The 23135-nt window shown below is 57.8% G+C and overlaps 1 protein-coding gene across 1 annotated transcript; it reads right to left on the minus strand.

The window, feature by feature from the left end:
* Positions 1-1349: 1349 nt before the first annotated feature.
* Begain (brain enriched guanylate kinase associated) lies at positions 1350-22329 on the minus strand. Its single transcript, XM_059279173.1, has 6 exons — positions 21957-22329; positions 8264-8465; positions 7047-7113; positions 6408-6515; positions 4778-4861; positions 1350-3737 (listed from the first exon to the last, which is right to left on the minus strand). Exons 1-6 carry the CDS (start codon positions 22327-22329, stop codon positions 2277-2279), a joined length of 2295 nt encoding a protein of 764 aa, XP_059135156.1. The 3' UTR covers positions 1350-2276.
* Positions 22330-23135: the final 806 nt, after the last annotated feature.

Genomic DNA, 23135 nt, shown 5'->3' on the forward strand with positions numbered 1-23135 from the left:
CCCTCCCTCCTGGTCTCTTATTGGCAGAGCCAGCATGGGGCTGGATAGGTGGCTGTAGCACAGAGGACAGGAGGAAAGCATCAAACCCAATTCAGGGGAGTGCCGTGGGCCAGAGTGATACACAGCCCTGGGGGCCTGCTGAGACTGCAATATTCAGTACTGTGAGAACAAGATACCCCGTGCTCTGGCTGGTGCTAGCTTTGAAGGCTAAGGCAGAGCTGCAGGGCACGGAGCTGGGATGAAGTAGTTCTCAACAGGAGAGGCCAGAGTGTCCACAGGAAGAAGATGGAAAGCCCTTCTCTTCTGCAGGAAGCTGCCGCCATCCTAGGCTTTGTAGAAAACCCACAATGCACTTTCAAGGGTTGAATGAACGTGTGTCAGATAACCAGGCACACAAAGAAACAGGGTAACATGAACAGGAAGCAGAGACAGATCCACGGAGTCTATGTGGTAAAAGTGCCAGACCCCAACTTTGAAATGGCCACTGGCTTTACAGAAATAAGGGGTGAGCTTGAAAGAAACTGGGGAACAGGAAACCAGATGAGGACACTGAGCATCTCTACCACCCAAACAGCACCTGGACATGGCAGTAATTGGCAGCTGGGATGGAAACTCAGTGGCTCTGTTTGGCAGTTGAGCGGACATAGGAGTGCGTGAGCTAGAAGGCGAGCTGTGTAGACCCCTGTAGGGTGAGTCAAAAGGAGAGACACACAGCAGTGCTACCAGAGGACAGAGGTGGAGGCTCTGCCATAGTTAGATGGCGGTCCCAGAGGGACAGAGGGGAAATGGGCAGAAGATTTTTAAAGAATGGCATGAGGTTTCCTGGAACTGATGAACCCCACACAGTCACGCCCTAGGGAAACCACAGCCAAGCCAAAGAGAAGCCCATGTCCAGCTAGAGGGAGAGACACAACCAAAACTGTTCCACATTCTTCCAAGAAGCCAGGAGCTAAGGGACGCAGAGATTGCTAGCAACAGGTTGTTGCCGGAACTGAGGCATTTCAGAAGAGTAAGAATGGACCTTGTCACCAGGAGACCCACTCCTGCTGAAGGCAACACTGGAGGGGCTGCCTCGGAGAAGGGAGCCGTCTAGGGTAGCAGGGAGGAAAGGAGAGTGCAGGGGATGGCCTCAGGGGACACTGAAATGCTGAGCCAGCCAGGTGGCCAGGCAACCTGAACACTAGGTGAAAGCTTGGATGCTGAGCCTAGGAGGCTGCCAGGCCGGGAAGGGGCCCACCCTGATAGATTGAAAAGGACTGTCGAGGGACACCAGGTCCCTGCTTCTGGTTAACTGGTTAACACCGGGAAAACAAAAACAAACGAACAAAAAAAAATTCCATGAACCTGAATTCTTTCCATTGCTGTGCTTTATTAGGGAATGCGAAATACAGTACTAATTGACGGCATGCATCACAAATCACAGTTGCACAAAGCGGTAGGGGGTGCGGAGTGGGGTGGGGGTGGGAGGAGCCTCATATCTGAGGTAGAGTCAGGTGGTATAGGGAGGGGGTGGGGAGGAACAAGCACCGGCTGTTCTGGGGGTATCCCTGGCCCCTCTTGGGCCCACAGGCCGGGCCATGGAAGAGCTCAGGGTGGATCAGGGCGGAGTCCTGGGTGCACTGTGAGACAGGTACGGGTACGGGTGCGACTGTGAGACGGCTGCGGGTACGGGTGCGTAAGACAATTCTGCGCCCTAAGTGGCTTTAGTTCCCCTTCTCAGCGGACAGAACATCATGGATCCCTTGCTGCTGGCTTTCTAGCTTCTCCCCACTTGTAGAGACTGGTCCCCCTTGGGCCCCCGCCTCCCCTTCCCTGGGGCAAGCCCCACGCACCCTCACTGGAAATGAAGGAGCTTCATGTGGGGAATGCCAAGGCTGCCATCCAGAAGCTGGAGGCAAGTGCTTGAAGAAACACCCTTTTCCCTACAAAAATAGTTTCACTTACAGAATGGGGAATGCTCACTTCAGGGGAGGGCGCAGTGTTTTCTGGGTAGAGGTTGTAGCAGAGGCTGGGGTGAACAAGACGAAAGCAGAGAGGGTTGCTTTTTCAGGTTTTACTGGGGTGTTTGTAAGGGGTGTCAGGAGGAACTAGAGTTCCTTAGCAGGGGTTGGGCACGTGGGGGCTGACCACTCCCTCTATGGGGCAGCAGGGGTTGGGCACGTGGGGGCTGACCACGCCCTCTATGGGGCAGCAGGGGTCGGGCACGTGGGGGCTGACTACTCCCTCTATGGGGCAGGGTAAAGTGGGGGCCCCTGACTGCAGCCAGCTGGTGGCAGTCAGTTGAGCAGGGTACCGTAGAGCTGGGCCTTAGTGAGACTGTCCTTACGGCTCAGCCCAGAGCCTCCAGTCCTGGGGAAGGCCTGCTGGGGGCTAAGACGGGAGGGAGGGTGCATTTCAGGAGAGGCCTCCATGGAGCTGGGCTCCAAGGAATCCCTGGAACCTTGCTCAGGCTCCGGGCTGCTGCCAGCCCCACACAGCTGCATCCGGAGCCTATTCCTATCCCTACCCCTACCCCTATCTCTCTCACCGGTTGCATAGCCAGCGAGAGGGTCAACTGAACGGCTGGGTCTGAGGCTCAGATCCCCACCGGCTCGGAGGAAGCAGGGCTCAGCCAGATGACCCTGGGAGAGGTCATCGCCCTCCGAGAAACTATCGCCTTTGTAGGAGGCATAGAGGGGGCTGGCACGGCCCTCAGCACTATTGCCCGGGCTGCCGCCGCCAGCTGCACCGCCCCCACCAAGGTCGCCGCCGCGACCGCCGCCGCCGCGACCGCCGTGGCCATCGCGACCATCGAGACCATCGCGGCCGCCGCCGCCGCCGCCGCCGCGGTAGAAACGTTCTGAGAAGGGCGAGTCGCGGCCTCCGTTGCCCGCCTGGTAGGGGTAGGCGCCGACATCCTCCACGTTCAGGGGTCGCCACTGGCCTCGCATGTCCTCTCCGACCAGCCGGTCACCGCTTGGCTTGGCCCGCAGGCTCCACAGATTCGGAGGCATCAGAGCCTGCTGGGGACTTGGCGAGGTCGGGAAGCGGTAGGACTCGGCCTGGTACGGAGACACTGTCCGAGCATAGCCTGGGGCTACCTGGCCCTCCAGCGGGGAGGCCAGGGTAGCCGAGGCCGAGGCCGTGGCGAAGCGAGGGCTGCTCCCATAGGCGGCACCAGGTGGCTTGCGGTTGAAGAGCTCATCGCGGCTGTTTAGGTAGATGGCCTGCTGCGAGGCGGTCAGCGTGCTCGCCTGCCCGTGCTCCTTCTCCTCGGACGTGGCGCTGAAGCTGGAGTAGGAGCTGGACGTGGGCAGCGAGGCCGCGTAGCCCGGGTAGGCATCGCGGCGGCGGAAGGCCTCAGGGTAGGCCGCCGCGCCGGCCTCCTCCTCCTCTGCCGCGCTGTCGATGGAATTCTGCGCCCGCAGATAGCCCACGTCGGCCACCGGTGTCTCCACGCTGGGGCGGCGGTCATGCTGGTGCTCTTCGGGGCAGTAGAGAGCCGCGTCGCTGCAGTAGATGTCTTCCTTGTACGGGGGTCGTTGGCCCGACTTCTCCTCCACTCCTTCGCAGAAGCTCAGGTCGCAGGCAGAGGCATCCGACAGGTGCGAGGACAGACTTCCAGGGTCTGGCTTCTCCAGCACCTTGGCCAGGATGCACGGGGGCACGCAATCAGCGTAGGCCTGATGGCACAGCGGAGAGCTGCAGCCATGCTTCTCCATATGCATGCTCACACACTGCTGGAATTCCAAGGGCAGCTGGAAAGGGCATGGAGGAGAGGAGAGGAGAAACAGGCCATAGTCAGCAAAGCGGATCAGCCCTGGCCCCGAGGCCAGGGCCACACCCGCATCACCAACAGACAGACAGACACACAGACGACAGCCCCCACCCCCAGGTGTCTCACATTACAGTGGGAGCCAACTTAACTCCCAAGGACAAAGATGTCCTCAGCACCTGGGGTTCCCCATCACCTCTACCCACCCACCCTACCTACTCCAATGGGCCTAGCAGAGACTGGCTAAGCTACTGTCCAGCGCCCTTCCTGGGTCCTGCCTAGTGAGGGGTGACTTGTTCTTGCTGGCCCACAGTGTCTGTGCCCCTACCCCCACCCCTGTGGGCTGCTGAATGAAACAGACGCCAGTGCCAGGTGCCAAAGGTTTCCAGGAGTGCCTGGTGGCAGGTGGTGGTGGTGGTGGTGGTGGTGGTGGTGGTGGTGGTGGTGGTGGTGGTGGTGGTGGTGGTGGTGGTGGTGAGGTATCCTGCTACTGTTTGATCTATTTTGTGAGTGTTGCAGGTTTGGCTAGGCCTGGGGAAAGGCGACATGGGCAGGAGTCTGGGTAGAAGATCTTTTGTGCATGTGGGCCAGGAGGGATAGTCTGGCCAGGATGGTCACAGATAGGCAGGATGGGCTCTGTCTAGTCCAGTTTTGGTACCAGGCAGCCTAGGGCTGACTAGGACTCTGCTACTAGCTCACTCTGTGTGCCTTCAATGAAGCCTGTCCTTGATGTCTGTTTCTGGTCTCTGGTATGGGCTTACCTCTAATTGTACAGCCCCCAAAGGAAACAGGTGTGTAACCCAAGTGGGCTAGGGTGGCCCTGGGAAGTGTAGTGTGTGTGTGTGTGTGGGGCACCTTTCACCATCAGGAAGCCAGGACCCAGGTGCACGAGGGACGAGGGTTCAGGCTCACCGGGTAGCTTCTTCTTGGAGGGTGGGGAGAGGCTTCGGGGTGGGGTGGCCCAAAAGGAGCCGGGTGGTCCTGGGACGGGGCGGGCCTGGTTGTGGGGAGGGGACACATTACCTCAGACAACTTATGGACCCTGCAGTGGTTCTGGCTGCACTGCAGCAGCTGGGCCGCTAGATTGCAGTCCTTCCTATAGTGCTCCTGGAAGACAAGAGAAGGCGTTTGGCGCAGCCACCCTGGCCAGCGCCCAGTGCCAACAGGGCAATGGGGGCAGTGGGGGCAGAGCAGGCAGGGCAGCTGGTTCTGGCCAGTTCCTGTCCAGGCTCCACATTCTCGCTGCAGGCAAGGGCCTGTGTTGACCTGCTGGTGTGCGGAAGATGCCCTGTCAACATGGGACCCTCCACAGGCTGGGACAGCCACAGGTGGGCCCCCGTCGGCCCCGAGCTCCCAGAGGTTGGCCGACGGGTCCACCCAGTCTGGGTTTCCTGTTCCTCTAGCTCCTGGAATCCCTCCAAAGATGACTTGGTGGGAGTGCTGGGCACAAGTCAGGGACAGGGATGAACCTCAGCCCTCCCACTCTCGTCCCCCACTTGTGCTCAACCCCACTTCATGGTATTGCCTGGCCTTGAGGCTAATTGCCAGGCTGGGCCAGGATCAGGGTAGGTGTTTGACCCCAGGTGCAGGAGGGATGCTGTTCTGCCTCCTGAGCTGAAATCGGATGCAAACGGTAGGAATGAGGGCGCTTTCACCTTTGGAAATAAACCTCCGTTGCATGTGCCTATGCTGGGCTGTTCCTTCCTGCTCTCCAGAAGCCACAGCTGTCCTAGGACCTACCTGCATTGCCCAGAGGGCCCAGGACTACTGCCACCGCCTCACCCAACCAGGACCAGTGTCCTGAGCTACCCTCTCCCATCGCACCTCTGCACCGGACTTGCATGGGGGAGGGAAACTGGGTCTTACAGCCCCTCTCAACTCCTCCCTGAACTTCCTAGGAACAGAGTTGAAAGTCATCCCCCATGAGACCCCACAGCAGCTGTCATGGGAACCAGAGGCTGTGGGCACTGCCCAGCCAGCCCGGATCAGCCACAGTGAGTAGGGGATGCCTCTCGGAGAGGCAGGTGACCTTGGACAGAGATGCACACTACAGTCAGGCTCTCTGTGCTTTGGACCTCCCTGCCCTACTCTGGGAAGGGCCCAGGCCACCTGGCCCCTGAGGGCTTAGTCTTCAAATCCTTCCTAAACTAACAGAAACTGTCCCACTTAGCTGGGCACTTGGCACTTCTAGCACGCCACTCAGACTGATGTACTGTCTACTTTCCCCACATGGACTTAAAAATCCACAAGGGCAGCCATTTTTCTTTCCTGGGTCTGTCTGTGTTGGTCAGACCATAATCTCAGAACCTCGTATGATCTTGTGGCAAGGAGCACAGGCTAGTTAGTGTGTCCACAGTCAGCCCAGAGGGGACAGTGGGAGGTGGCTGGCTATCTCATGGGGCCCCTTTGGATATCCACACAGCTGTGAAGTCAAAAGTCTTGTGTGGGTGGGATGGCAGGGACACTGTCCTTTCCCAGTTACTCTGGGCACTTCCCCAGGTCCTCACTGCCCTGTCCCTCCCCTTGTTCAGAGCCAGGCTGGAGTTCCTCTGAATCAGGCCCTGCCTGCTGAAGCTCCCCCTGGGAAGCCCCCCCCCCCCCCCCGAACACGCCTGCCACATCCCTCCAGGAGCCAAATGCACACGGCACTCACGTTGTCCTCCGACAGCTTGTCAATGGTCACCTTGGCGTCCAGCAGGTGGCTGTTGAGGGCGACAATCTCGTGGTTCATCGCACGCTTCTCTTCCTCATAGTGCTGGCCCTGGTAATAGGGACAGAGGAAAGAGTGGTCAGTGGTTAGTGCCAAAGTCTAGCAACAGCTGTTGATGACAAGGTGCTCAAAAAGCCAATAGTGTAGGAGTTAAGACCACAGACTAACCCAGATTTAATCCCCATCCCACCAAGGATAAATTGGATTAGCCTAGGTCAGTCCTTCCACTGGGCCTCAGTTACCTGCTCCTGATGTCCTGCTTTTGAGGTGCAGAGTATGGCTTGCCCTGTCATCTCACTCAATGAATTAGGAAAGTGATGTTCAGCATGGCCCAGCCCCTACCTGTCCTGCCCTTTCTGGTCTCAGCTTGAAGACAGACAGGTACTGAACACCTGTCACTGAACAAGAACACGTGGGAACCTGATCCCAATATAGGGGAGGTCCAGAACCCCACAGTCATTCTCTGTGCTGCCTGCACAGGCTCGGCTTGCCTGGATCCCACCTCACTTTTATCACGACAGCACCTCCCACCACAGGGAACACAAGGGGCTACTCCGTGAGGACAGTGTGTTGGGGCCTCACCATCCGGTACAGCTTATCCTCCAGCTCTTGGTTGATCCGCTGCAGCGCCAGGTAGTTGCTCTGAATCCTGCAGCAGGAGGCAACAGGGTCACGACCTGCTAGGCCTGACCTTCTTACAACCCCAGCAACCTCACAACCATCATGCTTAACATGGCTGTCAGGCACCCAAGCTTGTCCCACCAGCTCGACCTGATTCAATGTCTGCGCTTAAGATCTGATCCAAGCTAACTTCTGTCAGGGCTTCTCCTAGGCCATGGTCAAAGCCACATTGTTCTGCCCCCACACAGTAGGGCTCCTTGGAGAGAGGAGGGAGGCCTATGTGCACAAGAGCCTGTCAGAGCTATACTCAGGTCTTGGAGGCTGGCAGGGTGGTTTACAGGTCCACTGCACACTAGAAGGAGACACATGTATGTGTGGCCCTGGGATGAGTGCCAGTGACCAAAAAGACACTGCCCCACCCGGAGAAGCAGGAGGACATGGAGCGATATGCTTTGGGCTTCTATTGCTGGTGGCTGTGGGACTAGGCATGGTGGCCATGTGTCCTCTAGACAACCTTTGCAGTATTATTGCTGTCTTGCCAATGGGAAAGGGACACAAAAAGATGCTTAATGCAGTTAAGTGGCAGAGCTGGGACTTTAACCAAGGTTTGGCTGCACTGCCCAAGCTTGGCTTCCACACGGCTTGGTGGTGGCGTTCAAAAGCCCAGAAGAATGGGGCCATTTGAAGAGGGACAAACTGCCCTAAGGACAGTGCCAGCTGCTTCTCTAGGTATTTAAAACAAACTCCGCCAACAGCAGCCTGCATCCTCTTTGTATTTCTAAGATGGAGATACCCACAATAGGGTTTAGAAGGCAAATATTTTAAGAATCTGATCCACCTCTCAATGCATCCTGAGTCCCCAAGCCACTTAAGACACAGTTTCTACATTCAAGTTCATCTCAGGGGCTTTTGTGGCCAGTGGGGTGGGGTCTGGAAGTGTCCCCTCCTGGGCCGCCGCTGGCTCATCCAATGTCAGAGCAGGGCATGTATGAGGGGGTGAGAAGCCAGGCCTGGAAGAGGACACTGGAAGAGCCTGCCAACGGCATCAGCGGGGCTGCAGGTTCAAGTCCTAGGTAGGCTGCTCTGCTCTAGGTTCTGCACACTGGGCCAGACATCCCCAGAGCTGGCACTGTGATGATCAAGCCCCTCCCCCCTGCCCATCACAGTCCCATCCTTACTTGCGCAGTCTCTCCGTAACCTTGTCCAGCTCCTCCTGGGCCCGCCGCAGCTCAATCTCCAGGTAGTGGCGTGTGGAGCCGAACTCCGACTCCAGCTTCTCCAGCCTGTGCGTGGTATAGGACAGCCGCTTGCGCAGCTCGCCCTTCTGCTCCTGCAGGGCACTGCAAGACACCAGGCAGTTGACCAGGCCGTGGCACTGAGCTTTGGGGAAACTGAGACCACATTGGCCAGCCAGGCATGCTGAGTGTGTGCACTCAGGCATACCCTCCCCCCTCTCCCCATGGCGGCTGTACCAGCAATCATGTCCCTTCAGGGTTCAGGATTCTGTGTTGCCCCCCCCCCCGGGTGTTCACACTCCATCCCACCTGGGCCCCAACACTCAAAAGTGTAACTTCTAGTAGACTTGCTGTAGGTAGAGGGGCAGGAGGGAAGCTCAGATGCCATGTTGGAAACCTGGGGGCAGGGGGTGGCAGGTGCTGTAAGCCCCAACTGTGCCTATATGTGCTGTGGGACTTACATTCAAGGGACCCCCCCCCCGACTCAAAACCCAGTGAGGGGTGTGGAGGACAGGCAGACACCATTAGAAGTGTCTTCAACCCTGTGAGTAAGCTACACGTGTCACAGGCACACTCCCAGCCAACCCCCGTTAAGCATTCCTGGATTTCTGCCCAGGCCTAAGGAAAAGGGGTGCGTCCTCCTGAGAGTCAGTCCCCAAAAAAGAATCCAAAGCAGCAAGGGAAACCCAAAGGCGAGGCCTTGCTGCCCACACAGGCGCGGCTGCCAGGTGTTCTGCTGCCTCGCCCAGCTGTCTCTATGCTGCTCTCCTCCAGGCAGCCCGCCCAGCTGCACCAGCCCACTCCAGGCAGGCCCTTCCTTCCTTGTGGGGTGGCACGCTTCCTGGAGTACCGACTTCATCCAAAACAGAGTTGCAGTGGGCAGCAGCAGTCCTGGAGGTTGGGAACTCCTGGCAGGGGCTCCTGGCCACAGCCTATGGGAGGAGGCTATGCCCTTGGGAAGAAGTGAGAGCACTGTCCATCTGCCGGGGTAGCCCCCTCAGCACGAATCCTCACTCTCCTCCAGCCTCCAGGCCGAGCTCTTGGGAAGCTGTACCTGTAGCGTGTTAGGCCTTTGCACTCGGTCCTGACCTTTTCTAGGGCCTATGAGGTAGCCTGCCCCTTGTGCCTACAGCCACCAATCCCTACTCAGTTTGGACCCTGCCCACACTGGCAAGCCAGAGTCACTACATCATTCCTATCCCCTGCCTTGGGAGCCCACAGGAATAGGAAAAGAGCTCCATGGTGCATTCAGTAGTCCTCTAGACATGGGGTGATTCACTGGTCCACCAGCACTTCCTGCCCCTGCCCCTCTCAACCATCACAGCCACCTACCCTTCCAGGACAGTTGTTGGCCAACAGAGCCCCAGCTGCTACATCCCCAGCCTGCTTGCTCCAGGGGCTACATCACCCAGGCCCCTGGCCCAGACACACATCGTCAGTCAGTCATTGCTGGTGGTGTCCCCATGGCATTTCTTCCCTTGCGTCTGGCACCATCCTACCTGCAGGCCTTTGCCTGGCCTGCCGCTGCACCTTGGGTCATGTTCAAGACTCCTGCCCCCACCAGCCACACCCAGCACCTTCCTGGGCTCCACCCGACAGTCCGTGTCCCACTGCTTCCAGCCTGCCTTCTGGACCCAACAGCCTGGAGAGGGCCATGGCAACTCCTCCTTGTCCCTCCCTCACACCTGGCCACACCCTGGGGTCAGAAGCTCTGGAGGGAGGACCCTGGTGGTTACTTGGGTGTTGCCAACATCTCTGTCCAGTGTCCTTTCCTCCCACAAACTAACTGGGTTCCTCCCAGGGCCTCAGTTTCCACACCCATAAAGCAGAATGGCATATCCACATACAGGGAGCACAGCTGTCACCTACGCTGGCACAATGGGGTGGGATGGGAGTGGGAGCTGCCAGGCCACTGGGAGATTAGGGTAAGCTGTAGGCTCCTGGGCTCCTCAGGGGTGGGGATATGGCTGGCTAGGTGAGCAGCTGGGTCGGCGTTTCCTGGCACCCAGACACAGCCTCTTCTTCTCTTTTGGGGGCAGGTGTTGTTTCAAGTTTACAGTCCATCAAGTTGTCAAGAGGAGCCATGGAAACAGCCCCTTAACATCTGCACAGGGGAGGGGGACCGAGGAATTGAGCAGCCAGAGCCCCACCCTCCCCAGCAGTGAGGGGAGGACCCTGGTGAGTGAAGGACAGCTGCAGTGTGCTATGTCTGGTCCTCTCTTCCACTGGAAGCCTAGGCAGGCATTGGTGTGCCCACCCCACGGTTCCAAGAGGAGCCTGAGGGGGCTTCTTTCCTTCTATAAGGCCTCTCTGCCACTCACAGGAGTCCAAAGATGGAGCTGGGCTGTAGGGACAATGTATTGTGAGCCAAGAAACCCTCTTCTGAGCCTATCTGTCACAGGGAGCTGGACGCAGACATGGGATGCAAGTTCTGGGACAGACAAAGAGACACCAAGAAGTGAGGGTGTAGAGGTGGAGACAACAGGTGTGTTACTACCTCCCAGAGCGAGCGAGGGGGAGGACCTGGCCAGGCGGCCCTGTAGGACTCGGGGCTGCCTGAGGCACGAGGGCACCCAGGAGCTGTGCAGCCCATGGGTGAAGACAGAGCCACTCAGGACATGTGGGGGGCTCAGGGTAGGGCTGCAGCCCCCAGCTGAGGCCAAGAGGGGAGGATTGTTGAGGGGCAGCTGTGTACATCTGATAGCCCTGTGGTAGCTGCAGAGGCTCTGAGCTCTTTGGTGGAACTGAGTCTCACTGTGGTAGGATTCTTTGGTCACTGGCTGGGTTTATTTTGGGGGTTCTGTTCCCACCCACAGGTCTGCATCCTCTATCTTAGCCTCAGGTACGTTGTAGGGAGACAGTGTGTACCCCCCACCCCTGCCCCTGGCTCTGGATCTGTCAAGTGCATGTCCTGTCCTGGGGCTGGGCTCCTTGTCTGTATGACTTTCTTCTCAGAGAGGCAAGGAGGGGCAGGTGGCTCCTCTCTGCAGGAAGGCCACATTGGCTGATGTACAAAGAGAGCTACATCAGTGTTCTGCAGGTTGTGGGATCTGTGATGCTAAGGGTCTCTTCATCCTTTGCTGGGACCCTGCTCATCCACCCTTGCCTGTGGCTAGGGTGGGCTGGACAGTGGGTGGGTATAATAAAGGACACAGGCCTGCCTCAGCCCTGCTCTGGTGCCGCCCTGCTGGAGGACAGTACCACACATGCGTGCCTGCCATAGGGCCATGGCTTGCCTGGAACCTTTGTGGTCAGGCCTGACACACGGACTTGAGGGAACGTGTGTGCACGCATGCTCAGGTCAGCGGTACTGTCAAGCAGCCACCGAGGTGGGCCAGTAACACCCACAAGAGCGCCTGGCTGGCCCGGAAACGAGGCTTTCAGGGAGGCTTCAGGACAAGGCAGCTGTGCCAAGAGCTGCGTACTCCCATTGCAAAGACTCGCTGCACAGACCATCCAGAAGAAGAGAAATGTTCGTTTGTTACGCCTGGGTGGTGGAATGCTGGGTAACTGGGAAAAAAATGTATACTTTTCTGGATTTGTCATCTTTTCTATAGATGAAAAATCAGAAGAAAAAAAATTTACTTAGGATCAAATTTTGTCACTGGACAAACGTTCCCGTAAGCATCAGTGATGGGCCAGGGGGTGGGGTGGGGGCTCTCAGCCATTCACCTGGCAGCCACTCCCAAGGCTGTAGGGGGTAGAACAAGCTGGGCTGTCTCCCTTCCTGGTTTGGCCAAGACCAGCAGTGGCCACCCTATCCTCGAAGCCCTTGCTGACAAATTTTCACTCAACAGCACCTTGTGGGGACCTCAGCTGGGGTACCTCAGTACTAGATGAACTCCGGGACCTGGAGGGAAACTGGGGTCCAGGGAGGGGCTAGATGTACATGAGCCAAGAGGGGGTGCTAGGTGGGGTTCCGTCACTTACAGGACATTTATTAAGCACCACTGAATGTCTGTTTTTGTTCTGAGCCAGGTAGCACACGGAAACTGTCGGTGTAGCATTTGGTATAGGGACCATCTTCCAGACCGGAGGAAAGCCGGTTCCAGGGAGGTTATACCACAGTCCCAAGATTGCCAGGCTAATCTCGGGGCTGAGATGTGAGCTAGCTCACTACTCCCTTCTTGTGCCCCATTCAGGAGAGAAAAACAGACAGAAGGAAGCTGAGCCTGCTGAGGAATGCTGTGGGTTGTGCCCACCTCCAGCAGGGCCGGGGATTGCCCTATCCTGATCAATGAGCCCCCGGGATACCTATGAGCAGACGATGCCTGGCACTGGGTGCCTCTTCGGAAGAGACAGGGTGGGGGGCCTGTCACGCACTGCCTCCTAGCTTGCCTGGAGCCCATTTCCTCCCTCCTAGGCAAGGAAGCAATCCTTTCTCCTACAGAGTGGATCTGTTGACACACATGTCTGTCTTCCTCTCCCAGGAAATGCCTGACAAACAAGCTCCAAGGGACCCTGGGGACCAGCAAGGGTCCTTGAAGGTACAGGAGGCACAGGGCACTGAGTGAACAGCAGGTATAGACCAGAGCCTGCAAACAAGCAGGGGGCTGCCATCACTCATCTTAGATGCAGACAACCACAGCCACTTGTGGAGCCTGGAGGCGGCCTGTGCTCGCTCCAGCATGCCCAGGCAAGAAAGAAGGTTCCGGCCCCACTTTCGGACTCTATACACATGTAGCTGAGGGCTCTTAAGCTAGCCAGGCCATCCCTTTCCTCTGCATTCCTCCCTAAGTCTCATCAGCCACTGCCCTCCCTCCTGCTCGCCATGCCGTCCCTCACACCCTTTCTTGGGAAGCTCAGAAGAGCATGGAGTTGGGAGGCCAGGGTGGCCATGTAGGTCTGAGACCTGTGCACCCTTGCACTCAAAGGTAGATAGGCTGGTAACTTAACCATCCAGGGGAGCAGCACATCTGTCCTCCCTCCCCTTTCTCGGGAAGCTCAGCTTGACACTTCTCCTGCCTCTGGGGCACCTGTCCTGCAGGAGACTCAGACTCATGTTTGCCTGGTGATACCCGCTGGTCCACATGGTGATGAGGTGGGCTGGGCTCTTGGTCACTGCTCCAGGATCAGGGGAGGGCCAGGGGTTGCTCTGGCCCGTTGTCACTGACGTTCTGAGGGGCCCTGTAGAATGCCTGGGGGGCCCTGTAGAATGTAGAAAACCCCGTCTTGCTCTCCAGCACGGCTCAGCCTGGCCCCGCAGTCATGCTCCAACAACGCCAAATTGCTTGTCATTCTCCACATGCTGCAAGCACTTTCTCATCTTGGTGACTTTGTCCCCATGTCCCCTCTGCCAGGACCTTGCTCTGCCTGCCCCAGGTTAACTCTTCCCCACCTGAAGGCCTAGCTGGCCCCCCTCTCCACCGAGAGGCCAACAGCTGCTCCCCTGGATGGTTAAGTTACCAGCCTATCTACCTTTGAGTGCAAGGGTGCACAGGTCTCAGACTTACATGGCCACCCTTGCCTCCCAACTTCATGCTCTTCTGGCAACCAGATGACTGATTTCTTAAACCTAAGCAGACCACACCCTGCCCTGGCCCCTGTACCTAGACTCTCACCTCCTGGGCCACCATTCCCCCATCCTCTGCCTGTGTGTGCCTTGGAGCTCCTGGCTGCTCTCCTGCCTCCTCAGGGCCTGGGAAATTCTCTCAGGAGGGTTTCCACCTGCACGCCACCTCCTCTGGCAACCTGCTTAGTCTTAGGACTGAGTGGACAGGTGTGGTGATCTGGCTGGTCACCTGCTCACTAAGCCTACAGGGCTATCTCAGGTATCCGCAGCCAGCCAGGCTGGGAGGCACATGGCAGTCTGCTGCTGCAGGAGCAAGGCCAGGCATGACCACCGGGGCTGAGTTAGTTCATCTTTTCAATGAATGTTTATCTTCAAAGCTGTTGCCAAGGGTCACTTCTGTCTACTAAAACTGCCTCAGAGACCTAACCTGTCCTCTCCGGAGGCTCGAGTTAGCTCCTTGGGGCCCATGTGCCCAGTGGTAGAAACTTCTCTATCCTGTGGGCCACCAATCCTTCCATGGACCTGCCAGAGCAACCTATCCTCAGCACCTCAGGCTTCTGGGCAGAGTGTCTTCTGCTGGTGACACCGTCACAGGCTCTAGACTGTGCTGCATTATGCCTGGTAGCTACATTTCTGCACATCTTCAGAGTCTGTCGCTCTTTGGTCACTGCCTGGATGATTCTACCCTTCATGCCTGTGGCTGCCTTCCCCCAAGGGCAGGTGAGCCAGTAGCAGCACTCAATGACTCAACACTCCTGCCCAGGTGCCTCCATCCATCTTTTTCCTCCTCCTCATCTTCTCAGATCTCCCCTCCCCTCCCCCACTTTCCAGCTGGGGAAACAGGTGCAGCGTAGGAAGGGTCAGGCCTGTCCAGGTCACAGGACTTGGCTGGGCTCAGCTCTGTGCCGTCTTTCTTCCCCCGAGTGGAGAGGCCAGATGCTAACATAAGTCTCGGCTCTGTGCTGCCATTGTGTTCACTAAGGTGTCACCAAACAAACGGCTCCTGCAGAAAGGTCGTGCACGCCTCTGTCACTTCCCGGTGGTTGGCATGTGCTACGGAACAGGACTATCACAGGTGGTTCTGTGGCCACAGCAGGGGGCTGTCTGGAAGGGGGTTGCCTCTAGGGAACACAGGAGTGCACACTGGGAACCTGCCCTGATTTTCCCTCCAGAGCCCATGGCTAGGCAGTTCGGGCTGACATGGTCCCTCCGTCACTCCCTCCTCCTGGGGCAGCGGTCAGGAACTACCACAGAAAAAATCGGCTCCTCATCTTATCAGGCAGCTGCAGCCCTGCCCCACCACCCTCCTCTGCCAAGAGAGCTATGTGCCGGGAGCCGGACACCGTGTCCTGGAGAGCCCTTGTGGTGGGTAGAGCTAGATGCCCAGAGACACAGGGCCTATGTACACACAGCTCCCTGCCCCCAGGGACATCCCCCTTCTCTGTTCCTGCACTCCTCCTCCAGGCTTCCCTGATGCCCCATACCCCCAACCCAAGGACAGGAGGTTCCCACCTGGACTCAGCCCCTAAAAGAGGAATGACCTGGAGTCCTGTCACCACTGCCCTCAAGTCTCTACCCTCCTCTTCCTCCTCCCACCACCTACAGCATGGAGCACAGGAAGCCGTCCAAGGGAACCCCCACAGATGTCACCCCCATGTACCACCTACCCACATGTGCCTGACACCTGTGCTATGCACCTGGGACAACCCTCTGGGCCCTGCCTGCTCTCTGCCAGCTCCAGCAACCCCCTCCTTTCTGAATCAGTGAGCCCCTCCTTCTAGATCATTCTCTCCAGCAGTCCAGTAGGTGGCTTCTTTTCACACTTCAGTAACCACCTTCTCTGATCTCCAGGCACTGCCCGTTCTGCTGCCGGAAATGCAGAAATGCAGTCTGTCCCTGGTGTCTGTCTCTATGTCCCCACCACGGAATGGCGCCTGTCACTCCCTTCTTGTCCCTTGCCTGGCATCTAGCTGGCTGGCTACCCCTTTCCAGCATCCTCTGAGAGTGCTCCTCATGCCTGCTCCCTATCAGCAGCTGCTCTCCTCCCCTGGGTGCACACGCTCACATTAATCCCCAGTAGCAAAAATCACGGGCTGTCACAGTCCCCGGTGCATCTGATTCCAGCTGGCCCCATTGCACTGCCTCACCTGTCTGCAGGGCTCACAGGAAGCTCTTGACGGACAGCCTCTCCTGTGTCTGGGGAGTCCTGGACATTCCCCACCCTCCCATTGGCGCTGCCTACAGGATGGACCCCCTTCTTCCTGTGCCCTTCAATGCTGCCCTCCCTGCCTTGGACCCTAGTCTTGAATCAGCCACACTGCGCTGAGGAGGTCACAGCCACCCTGTGCTGGGGTTGGGCTGTACCTGTGCTGGGGTCTGGAAGTGGTGTGGAGCCTGGATCAGCCAGGGAAAGGCACAAGCTTCAGGGGTGCCACTGCATTAGAGAGCTGGAAGTGGTATGTTTGGGCTATCCCGAGGGGGTAGAGTTGGAACGGGAGCCTGGCGGAGGTTAAGCAGAGGAGCCACACGGGCCCCAGGAGCATCTACAGCCCCCAGCTTCACTGGGGCTCCTGTCTCTCCTGCCTGGCCCTCTCATCTCTGCCCCCACCCCAAAGGCTGTCTCCCACGCTAAGACAGGGTCAGCACGCAGGGCAGGACGGCAGATGGATGGTCTCAAAGTGACCCTCATTGTCAACAGTATCTCCTCAGGGGCTCCCAAATGTCCCCTGGGTGCCATGTCCCTCAGAGCCCAGGTAAAGGAGCTGCAGAGCCACCAAGGCACAAAGCTGACTTGAGAACAAACCTTGAGACCCCTCACCACTATCAACACACACGGGGAAACTCACTAGTGGAAGGAGGCTGACTTTGGTGCGCCTTAGTCTCCCTATCTGAAACAAAAGCCCATGGAACCACTTGTGACTACCATGGCTTCCCTCTAGAAGCTTGCTCTATGGCCCCTGAGCCTTCCTCCACCCCTGTTGTGGGTTCATGAGGCCTCCTGACACCTGGTCCCCTGTGGGCAGAATGCCTATTGGCAGGTGGAGGGCTACCTGGACCACTGTGGGGTGTGTATGGAGCAGGTGACCCCTGCCCAGCTCGGAAAGTCCTGAACTCACAGCTGTTTTCGTTTTCAAGGTTTGAAGGTTTATTTTTTGAGTATTTTGCTTGTATGTTTGTCTGTGCCTCAAGTGTGTGACTGCTATCCCTAGAAGTCAGAAGAGGGTGTTGGAGCCTCTAGAATTGGAATTGTGGACAGTTCTGAGCTATTGTGTATGTGCTGGGAATCGAACCTGGGTCCTTTGCAAGAACAAATACTCTTACCTGCTGAGTAGCCCTCTAGTCCTGTGGGTGTTTTCCTGTCCAGGGTTGACAGGGTTGACACTGCAATACAGCCCTGACCCAAACCCTAGACTCTCTCCATCCTGCCTCCATCCTCCTCCTCACTAGGGGAATAATGTCACTTGCTCAGTGGGTGGGGCAACATGGCTCCCGTGGGGGTAATGATAGACCCTTTGAGAGAGGTAGGCAGCGCCGTTATCAGAGAATCAGAGAGGGTCAGAAGTTTACTCAAGGCCACACAGCCACTAAGTAGAGGCCTGACATTCAAGCTAGGTAGGTGACCCCACTTTCATAAAATGACATACTCCATGAAGGAGGCTTTGCAGAGCAGGGTCCCAGATGGGCTGTGAGGACAGGAGATTTTGAAGGGAAATGCAGCAAGGAAGAAGAAAAAACTCTTCACGTGCTAGGTCCCTTTAGGATGATTTGATCCCTCAAGGAAGAATTCAAGAGGAGGTAGTCACTCATACCTTAGTGAGAATTAGGCTTCCTCTAGTGGCATCAGATTTAGAAGTAGAGGGGGGGAGCCTTGAAGAACCTCATTTAGGGAGAGACTTGGCCAGCTGGCATAGTTGAGGGGAGGGGGAGAAGTGAAGAGTAGAGGATCTAATGTGGGGAGTTACCCCTCCACAAAGGGGACCCAAGCCTATGTACCCCCAAAGCTGTGCTTCCCCACAGCTGTCCCCATCATGTCTAACAGGAACTCAGACCCAGTACATGTCATGCGACAGCTCTCTCATCAGCAGATCTGGCTCCATGGACCCTCTGGGCACCCAGAACCCACCTCTGGGTCCACATTCCAGACCCTGTCCCCCTCCCCAACCACGTGGTTCTTACCAGGCACTTGTATGGGCTACCTCCTGCCTGCCTGGAGCTCAGGCCTCTCTCCCTAATTGTTCTCAGGCTTGCAAAACTGCCCCGCCCCCCAGATGCTGGCTGCCTCCTCATTTCTGTCCCCACAGCATTTGTGAATTTTACTTGTTTAGAAAAGGTCTCTGTCTCCGTGAACTGCCGTGTCTTTTCTATATCCCCCTTTGACTAAAATACCGTTGGTAAACAGTGGTGCTCAATAAATGTGTTCAGCTTGTGACCAATGAGCAAACTAAAGTCCAAGTGACAAGTCAGAGGGCCAAGGCCAGACCTTCAGGGCAGAGCAAGCGGATCTAGTGCATGGAAGCAGATGTGCCAAGCCAGGGGTGGGGTGGGGTGGGGGTGGTGCTGGGGGCTGCACAAGGGGCCTGGGGAGCAGGGGTCTGGAGGCTTGGAATGAACCCTCAGCCTTGGCCTTAGGAAAGGTACACATGTGGTCCTGAGGGGGGTGCTGAGACAGGTGTAAGGCTGCCTGATAGCTACTTGTTTCTCTGGAGCCAGTGTGGTGCTCCCCCCTCCCCTCACTGTTCCAGCATGGAAGACAGCCTGATCTGTGCAAGGCTGGATGAGAAGCAGGAAGGTGAGCAGATCAAGCTGTGGGCCAAATGCACTAGCAGGTGTCCGTGTGAAAATAATACCGACCTCAAGACACAGGGGTCAAGTTCAAGGAGAGGAAGGCTGTGCAGGGCACCTGAAAATCCATTAGCAGCACACAAAAGACTTCACTCGGAAAACAGGAGCAGGCTGGGCTCTGCTCAGTGGTGGAGTGCCTGTTAGCACTGTGAAGCCCCAATGCCATCCCAGCACCCCAGCCTGAGACACCAAGTCCCATCTACTCAAGGACCACAGTGGCAGGAGGCACGGGCTTGCTGGAACCAGCTGTATAGAGTTTTCACAATCCAAAGTCACACTGAATCTCTGTGAAAGTGCCTGCAGATGGCACCCAAGAGAGACATCAAAAGATAGGAATCCAGCTAGGAAAGACCCCCCCCCCCATGCCCACATCTGAGGGAGGAAGGTGGTGAGGACTTGGGCGGTGGCACTGGGTACCTCTGGACTTGTTGTCCCAAGATGATCATGTGTGCCCTGGCACACACAGGACACTTGTCCATGGATGTCCACAGCAGCTCTGCTTACCTTGATCCAGTCACTAAGGAATGCCTGTGGCTCAGTGGGATGGCCAATCACTGGGCGACTCCCACAGCCATGGCACAGACGAATCCCAGATGCACAGATGGGGACCCAACTGAGACACAGTTGGAGCCGCTCAGGAATTCAAAAGCTAGGAGCCTGTATCACAAAGCCAGGGTCCTGGTAACTTTGAGGTGGGGGCTGTATTGGGGGAAGGGTCTTGGAGATTTGGGGTGGCTGGCAGTGGGTAGGTGGTCCCAGGCTTGCTTTAACTTCACAGCTAGTTCTGCAGTTGATCGCCAGCTCTGTGTTGCTTCTCTGGAGATGACCACATTCTATCACTTTAAGGTTTGCTTTGGGCAGAAGGCGTGGTCCCCAGTGAGGGAAATTTCTGGCTTGCTGAGTAACACCCCCCGCCTGCACCTCAGGACAGAGGAGGAACTGCAGCTCAAAGAGGCAGGGGGGGGGGGGGAGGTGTGAGTAGGTGGGGAGGTGAGTGGCTGGGGGGTGGGGGCTGCCTAAGAGAGAGCCCCATGGCCACCACATATCAGGCAGCTGAAATGCAGGAACATCCCAGTGCTGCAATGCCACAGAAAGTTTTACAGGCAGTTGGAGGTAGAGTGGCTGAGCAGGGATGGAGTAACTGAGCTGGGATGGAGTAGCTGAGCAGAGATGTACAGGACTTGGGGAGGGGGAGATGCTAGGCTACAGCCTGGTGGTTAGGTCATCAATAGGTGTGGCTGTGCACCTACTATGTGCCACTGGGCCCAAAGAGTCCTACTGTGTGCAAGTCCCTGCTAGGCACTGGGGCTAGTAGAAGAGAGGTCAGAGTCAAGTCTTGTTCTCAGGTTGCCCACATATGGCACTAGGAAGGAGAGGGACTTCATTCCAGGCATCTGGGATAGCCCCCTGACCTCCACTCCCCATTCCTCCTCTGTCTGGTATTGCTTCCTGAGCTGGGAGGTCTCTGCACTCTTGGAGGGAGTCTTGTTTAGCCTGTTATCCTGAGCCCTAGTTTAGGCATCCTAGGGATCATCTTCCAATACCTCAGGAGGCTAATGTCTCTAACGTGGTACCCGGAGCATCCTGGGCAGACCTCACTGTCCCCTATCCCTGGCCTGTGTGCCTGCTTTGGATGGCTGGGTTGGGTCTCCACATCCTGTACAGGGCTAGGTTGTCAGAACCCTAGTGGAGATGGTCATTAGAGCCTCAAAGTTTGCTGTGTAGCTAATAGAGTAGGGACAAGGCTTCCTGGGCAGAGAGGACCATGGGAAAGTCAGTAATTTGCTGTGAGCTCCATGGCGGGACCACGATGTGGGGTGAGAGTCAGGCAGAGGGGCGAAGGCAGTGAGAGCTCAGCTGCTTATTTGCTCACCAAAGGCTGCCACCAAAGTAATACTGTAAGTTAGCCATCCAGGCTCAAGCCTGGGATAGGTGGCTGGAGGAGTGGGTGGGGCCGAGGCTAGACTTCCCAGAACTCAACCCAGGTCCAAAGCCCAGGCTATGGCACAGAGAAATCCACATTCTCTGCCTCAGGAGGCAGAACCAAGCTCATAGCACCTTCTGTCTGGATAACCAAGACCCCTTCACTCAACCACAAATGCCATTCCCTTGCCTGGGACTGGGGGATTACCCCCTCTCCTCACTGGGGGCAGTCTGTCTGGGCCCCTGGTGTGCTCCTGGCCCCAGACTATAGACACCCCCTCCCCCCTCCCTTAGAAGGGACATTCATTCTGCAGCTGAGGAAACTCAAGATCCAGAGGAGGATCTGGCTAAAAATTAGATCTGTGGGACCCCAAATCTTGTGACTACCCTGAAAGAGGTCATGTGACTGGACTTCCTTAGCTTCTGGTTCTTTTGGTCCTCAGGCCCAACCCTAATGGCCAGACAGAAACCCATTGTGGCTCTCGGTTTCCATACCATCAAGGAAAGTTCTGGAGGAAGCTGTTGTGAGCAGAGAGCTAGAGAGGGCCAGCAGTTGACAACAACGGACCCCTCCCCAATCCCAGGGGGTAGGACCCCTCCCATCCCAATTCCAGGAGTCATAATGAGTCCCATCTTCAAGACCCCACCCAGTCTGGAAGGTCATGTGATCCAATTCAGTCTAGGGTTCCAGGCCCTAACCACTGCTCCCAGCCCTCCCCTTTCAGTACAGGACAGGACATCTGCCTACCTATGCCCCCAATCAGGTTGATCGGTCCCCAGGTTCAACACACAGACCACACTCAAGACCCTTGGTTGAGCATAAGGAGAGGGAGAGAGGAAGGAAGCTTAGGGAGTCCATCTGGTTTCTGGAAACCTCTGAATTTTTTTTTCAGTCCCAGTGGGGTTGAGCAGTGTCCCCTCGAGGCCTCAGTGTGGGGGTGATGATGAGTAACAGCCAATGAGGGGCACCAGCGAGGGCCCAGGCCTGGGGAGGGAAGCCTGGGTTTGAGTCTGAGGTCATTGCAATGACCATAGACAGAAAATGGCTCTCTAGGCCTAGATGCCTCCATTTTGGGCCTGGACCATGACAGGTGGGCCTTGGCCCACTGACATCAGCTTTTGCTCTGAGGTCCCAAGAAGCTGGACCCCTCCCAGCTCGGGATATGTTGATCCCAGACCCATGATTCTCTATTCTTGTCTCCAGATACCTGGGTATCCAAGACCACTTACCAGTATTGAAGGTCAGCTGGGAAGGCCCAGCCCCTCCCCTAGAGCCAGGCCCTACCTTGGGCCAGGCCTGAGCTTAGTCAGGCCCTACCCCTCAGGGACCGATGGCCTGCTACCCAGTTCTTTCCATACTGACAATTTTGGCCTTGGACAAGGGGACCAAAAGACCCTTTAGGCCAGAGGCGAGGGCCCCGAACCCAGCACCAAAGGGCTGGGCCTGATGACCACACTGCCTGGGCCCTGGCTCGGGAGAAAAATACTGTGGGGGCGGGGGGGGGGGGTTGTCCGAAGATAAGGGCGACATCTCCAGAAGCCGCGAATATTCAAATGGGCTGGTCCCTGGCTTGCCGCGCGGGGCCCCTAGGAGCCCGGGCCCCCGCTCTAAGTTGGGGTGCGCGGGAAGGCCTTGGGGGTGCTCCGGGCCGCGGCCGCGGGGTTCCCCCAAAATGGCTCCAAGACGCGGGGCCTGGGAAGCCGCGCGGGCTCCATCCCTGCCCGTCGCCATCGGCGCAAACTTCGCCACGCCGGCCGAGACAACTGTCGGCTCAATGGCGGGGACGCGGCACCAGGGTCCTGGGGTCCCAGGGGGGTAGCGCGCGAGGGCCTCAGGAACCAGCCCATGATGACGCCCCTGCCGCAGCCGCCCCGAGCCCCGTGCGCTGTCCCCCGCGTCCCCCGACCCGTCACCCGTGCCCATCCTGCGCCCACCCGACCCCGCCGCACCCCCGGCCCGCCCTCCCCCTCACCCCTGGCCCGCCCGCGACACTCACCTGAGTTTCTCCATGTCTGCGGCAGAGGCCTGCGGAGAGCAAAGGAGAGGGTCAGCGCCCGGCCGGGCGCCCCGCCGGCCCGTTCCGTGGGCAGCCCCACGCGCGCCCCAGCCCGTACCCCCGTGCCTCAGTGGGCGCGCCAGGCCACGGCCGTGTAACAGGTGAGCCTGCCCGGGCCGCCGCCGAGTTACGCCCCCCGGACCGAACCGGGGACCGGTCGGGGACGCAAGGTGCGGCGGCCCGGGCGGCTAGCGGCCTCGCTGGCAGAGGGGCCCCTCCGTGCCCGTCGACTCTGGGACGGCCACAGCCCCCGCTGCTCCCCGGCCCGCCGTTAACCCCTGCTGCCCGATTCCCTCCCTCTGTCCCTCCTGAGCCCCGCAGCGCAAGAGCGCTGAGTCGCTAGAGAGTGTTGGAACCGCGTACCCGGCCGGCGCTCACGCAGCCCGAGGGGAACGGCATCGGAAGCAGGCACTCTGGTCCCGGCCCGGGACCCTGCTGTCTCTGATCCTGGGGTTCGGGGTCTGCCCCCCCTTCTTGGCCC

The sequence above is a fragment of the Peromyscus eremicus genome, chromosome 14 (assembly GCF_949786415.1).
Source record: "Peromyscus eremicus chromosome 14, PerEre_H2_v1, whole genome shotgun sequence".
Taxonomy (NCBI): Eukaryota; Metazoa; Chordata; class Mammalia; order Rodentia; family Cricetidae; genus Peromyscus; species Peromyscus eremicus.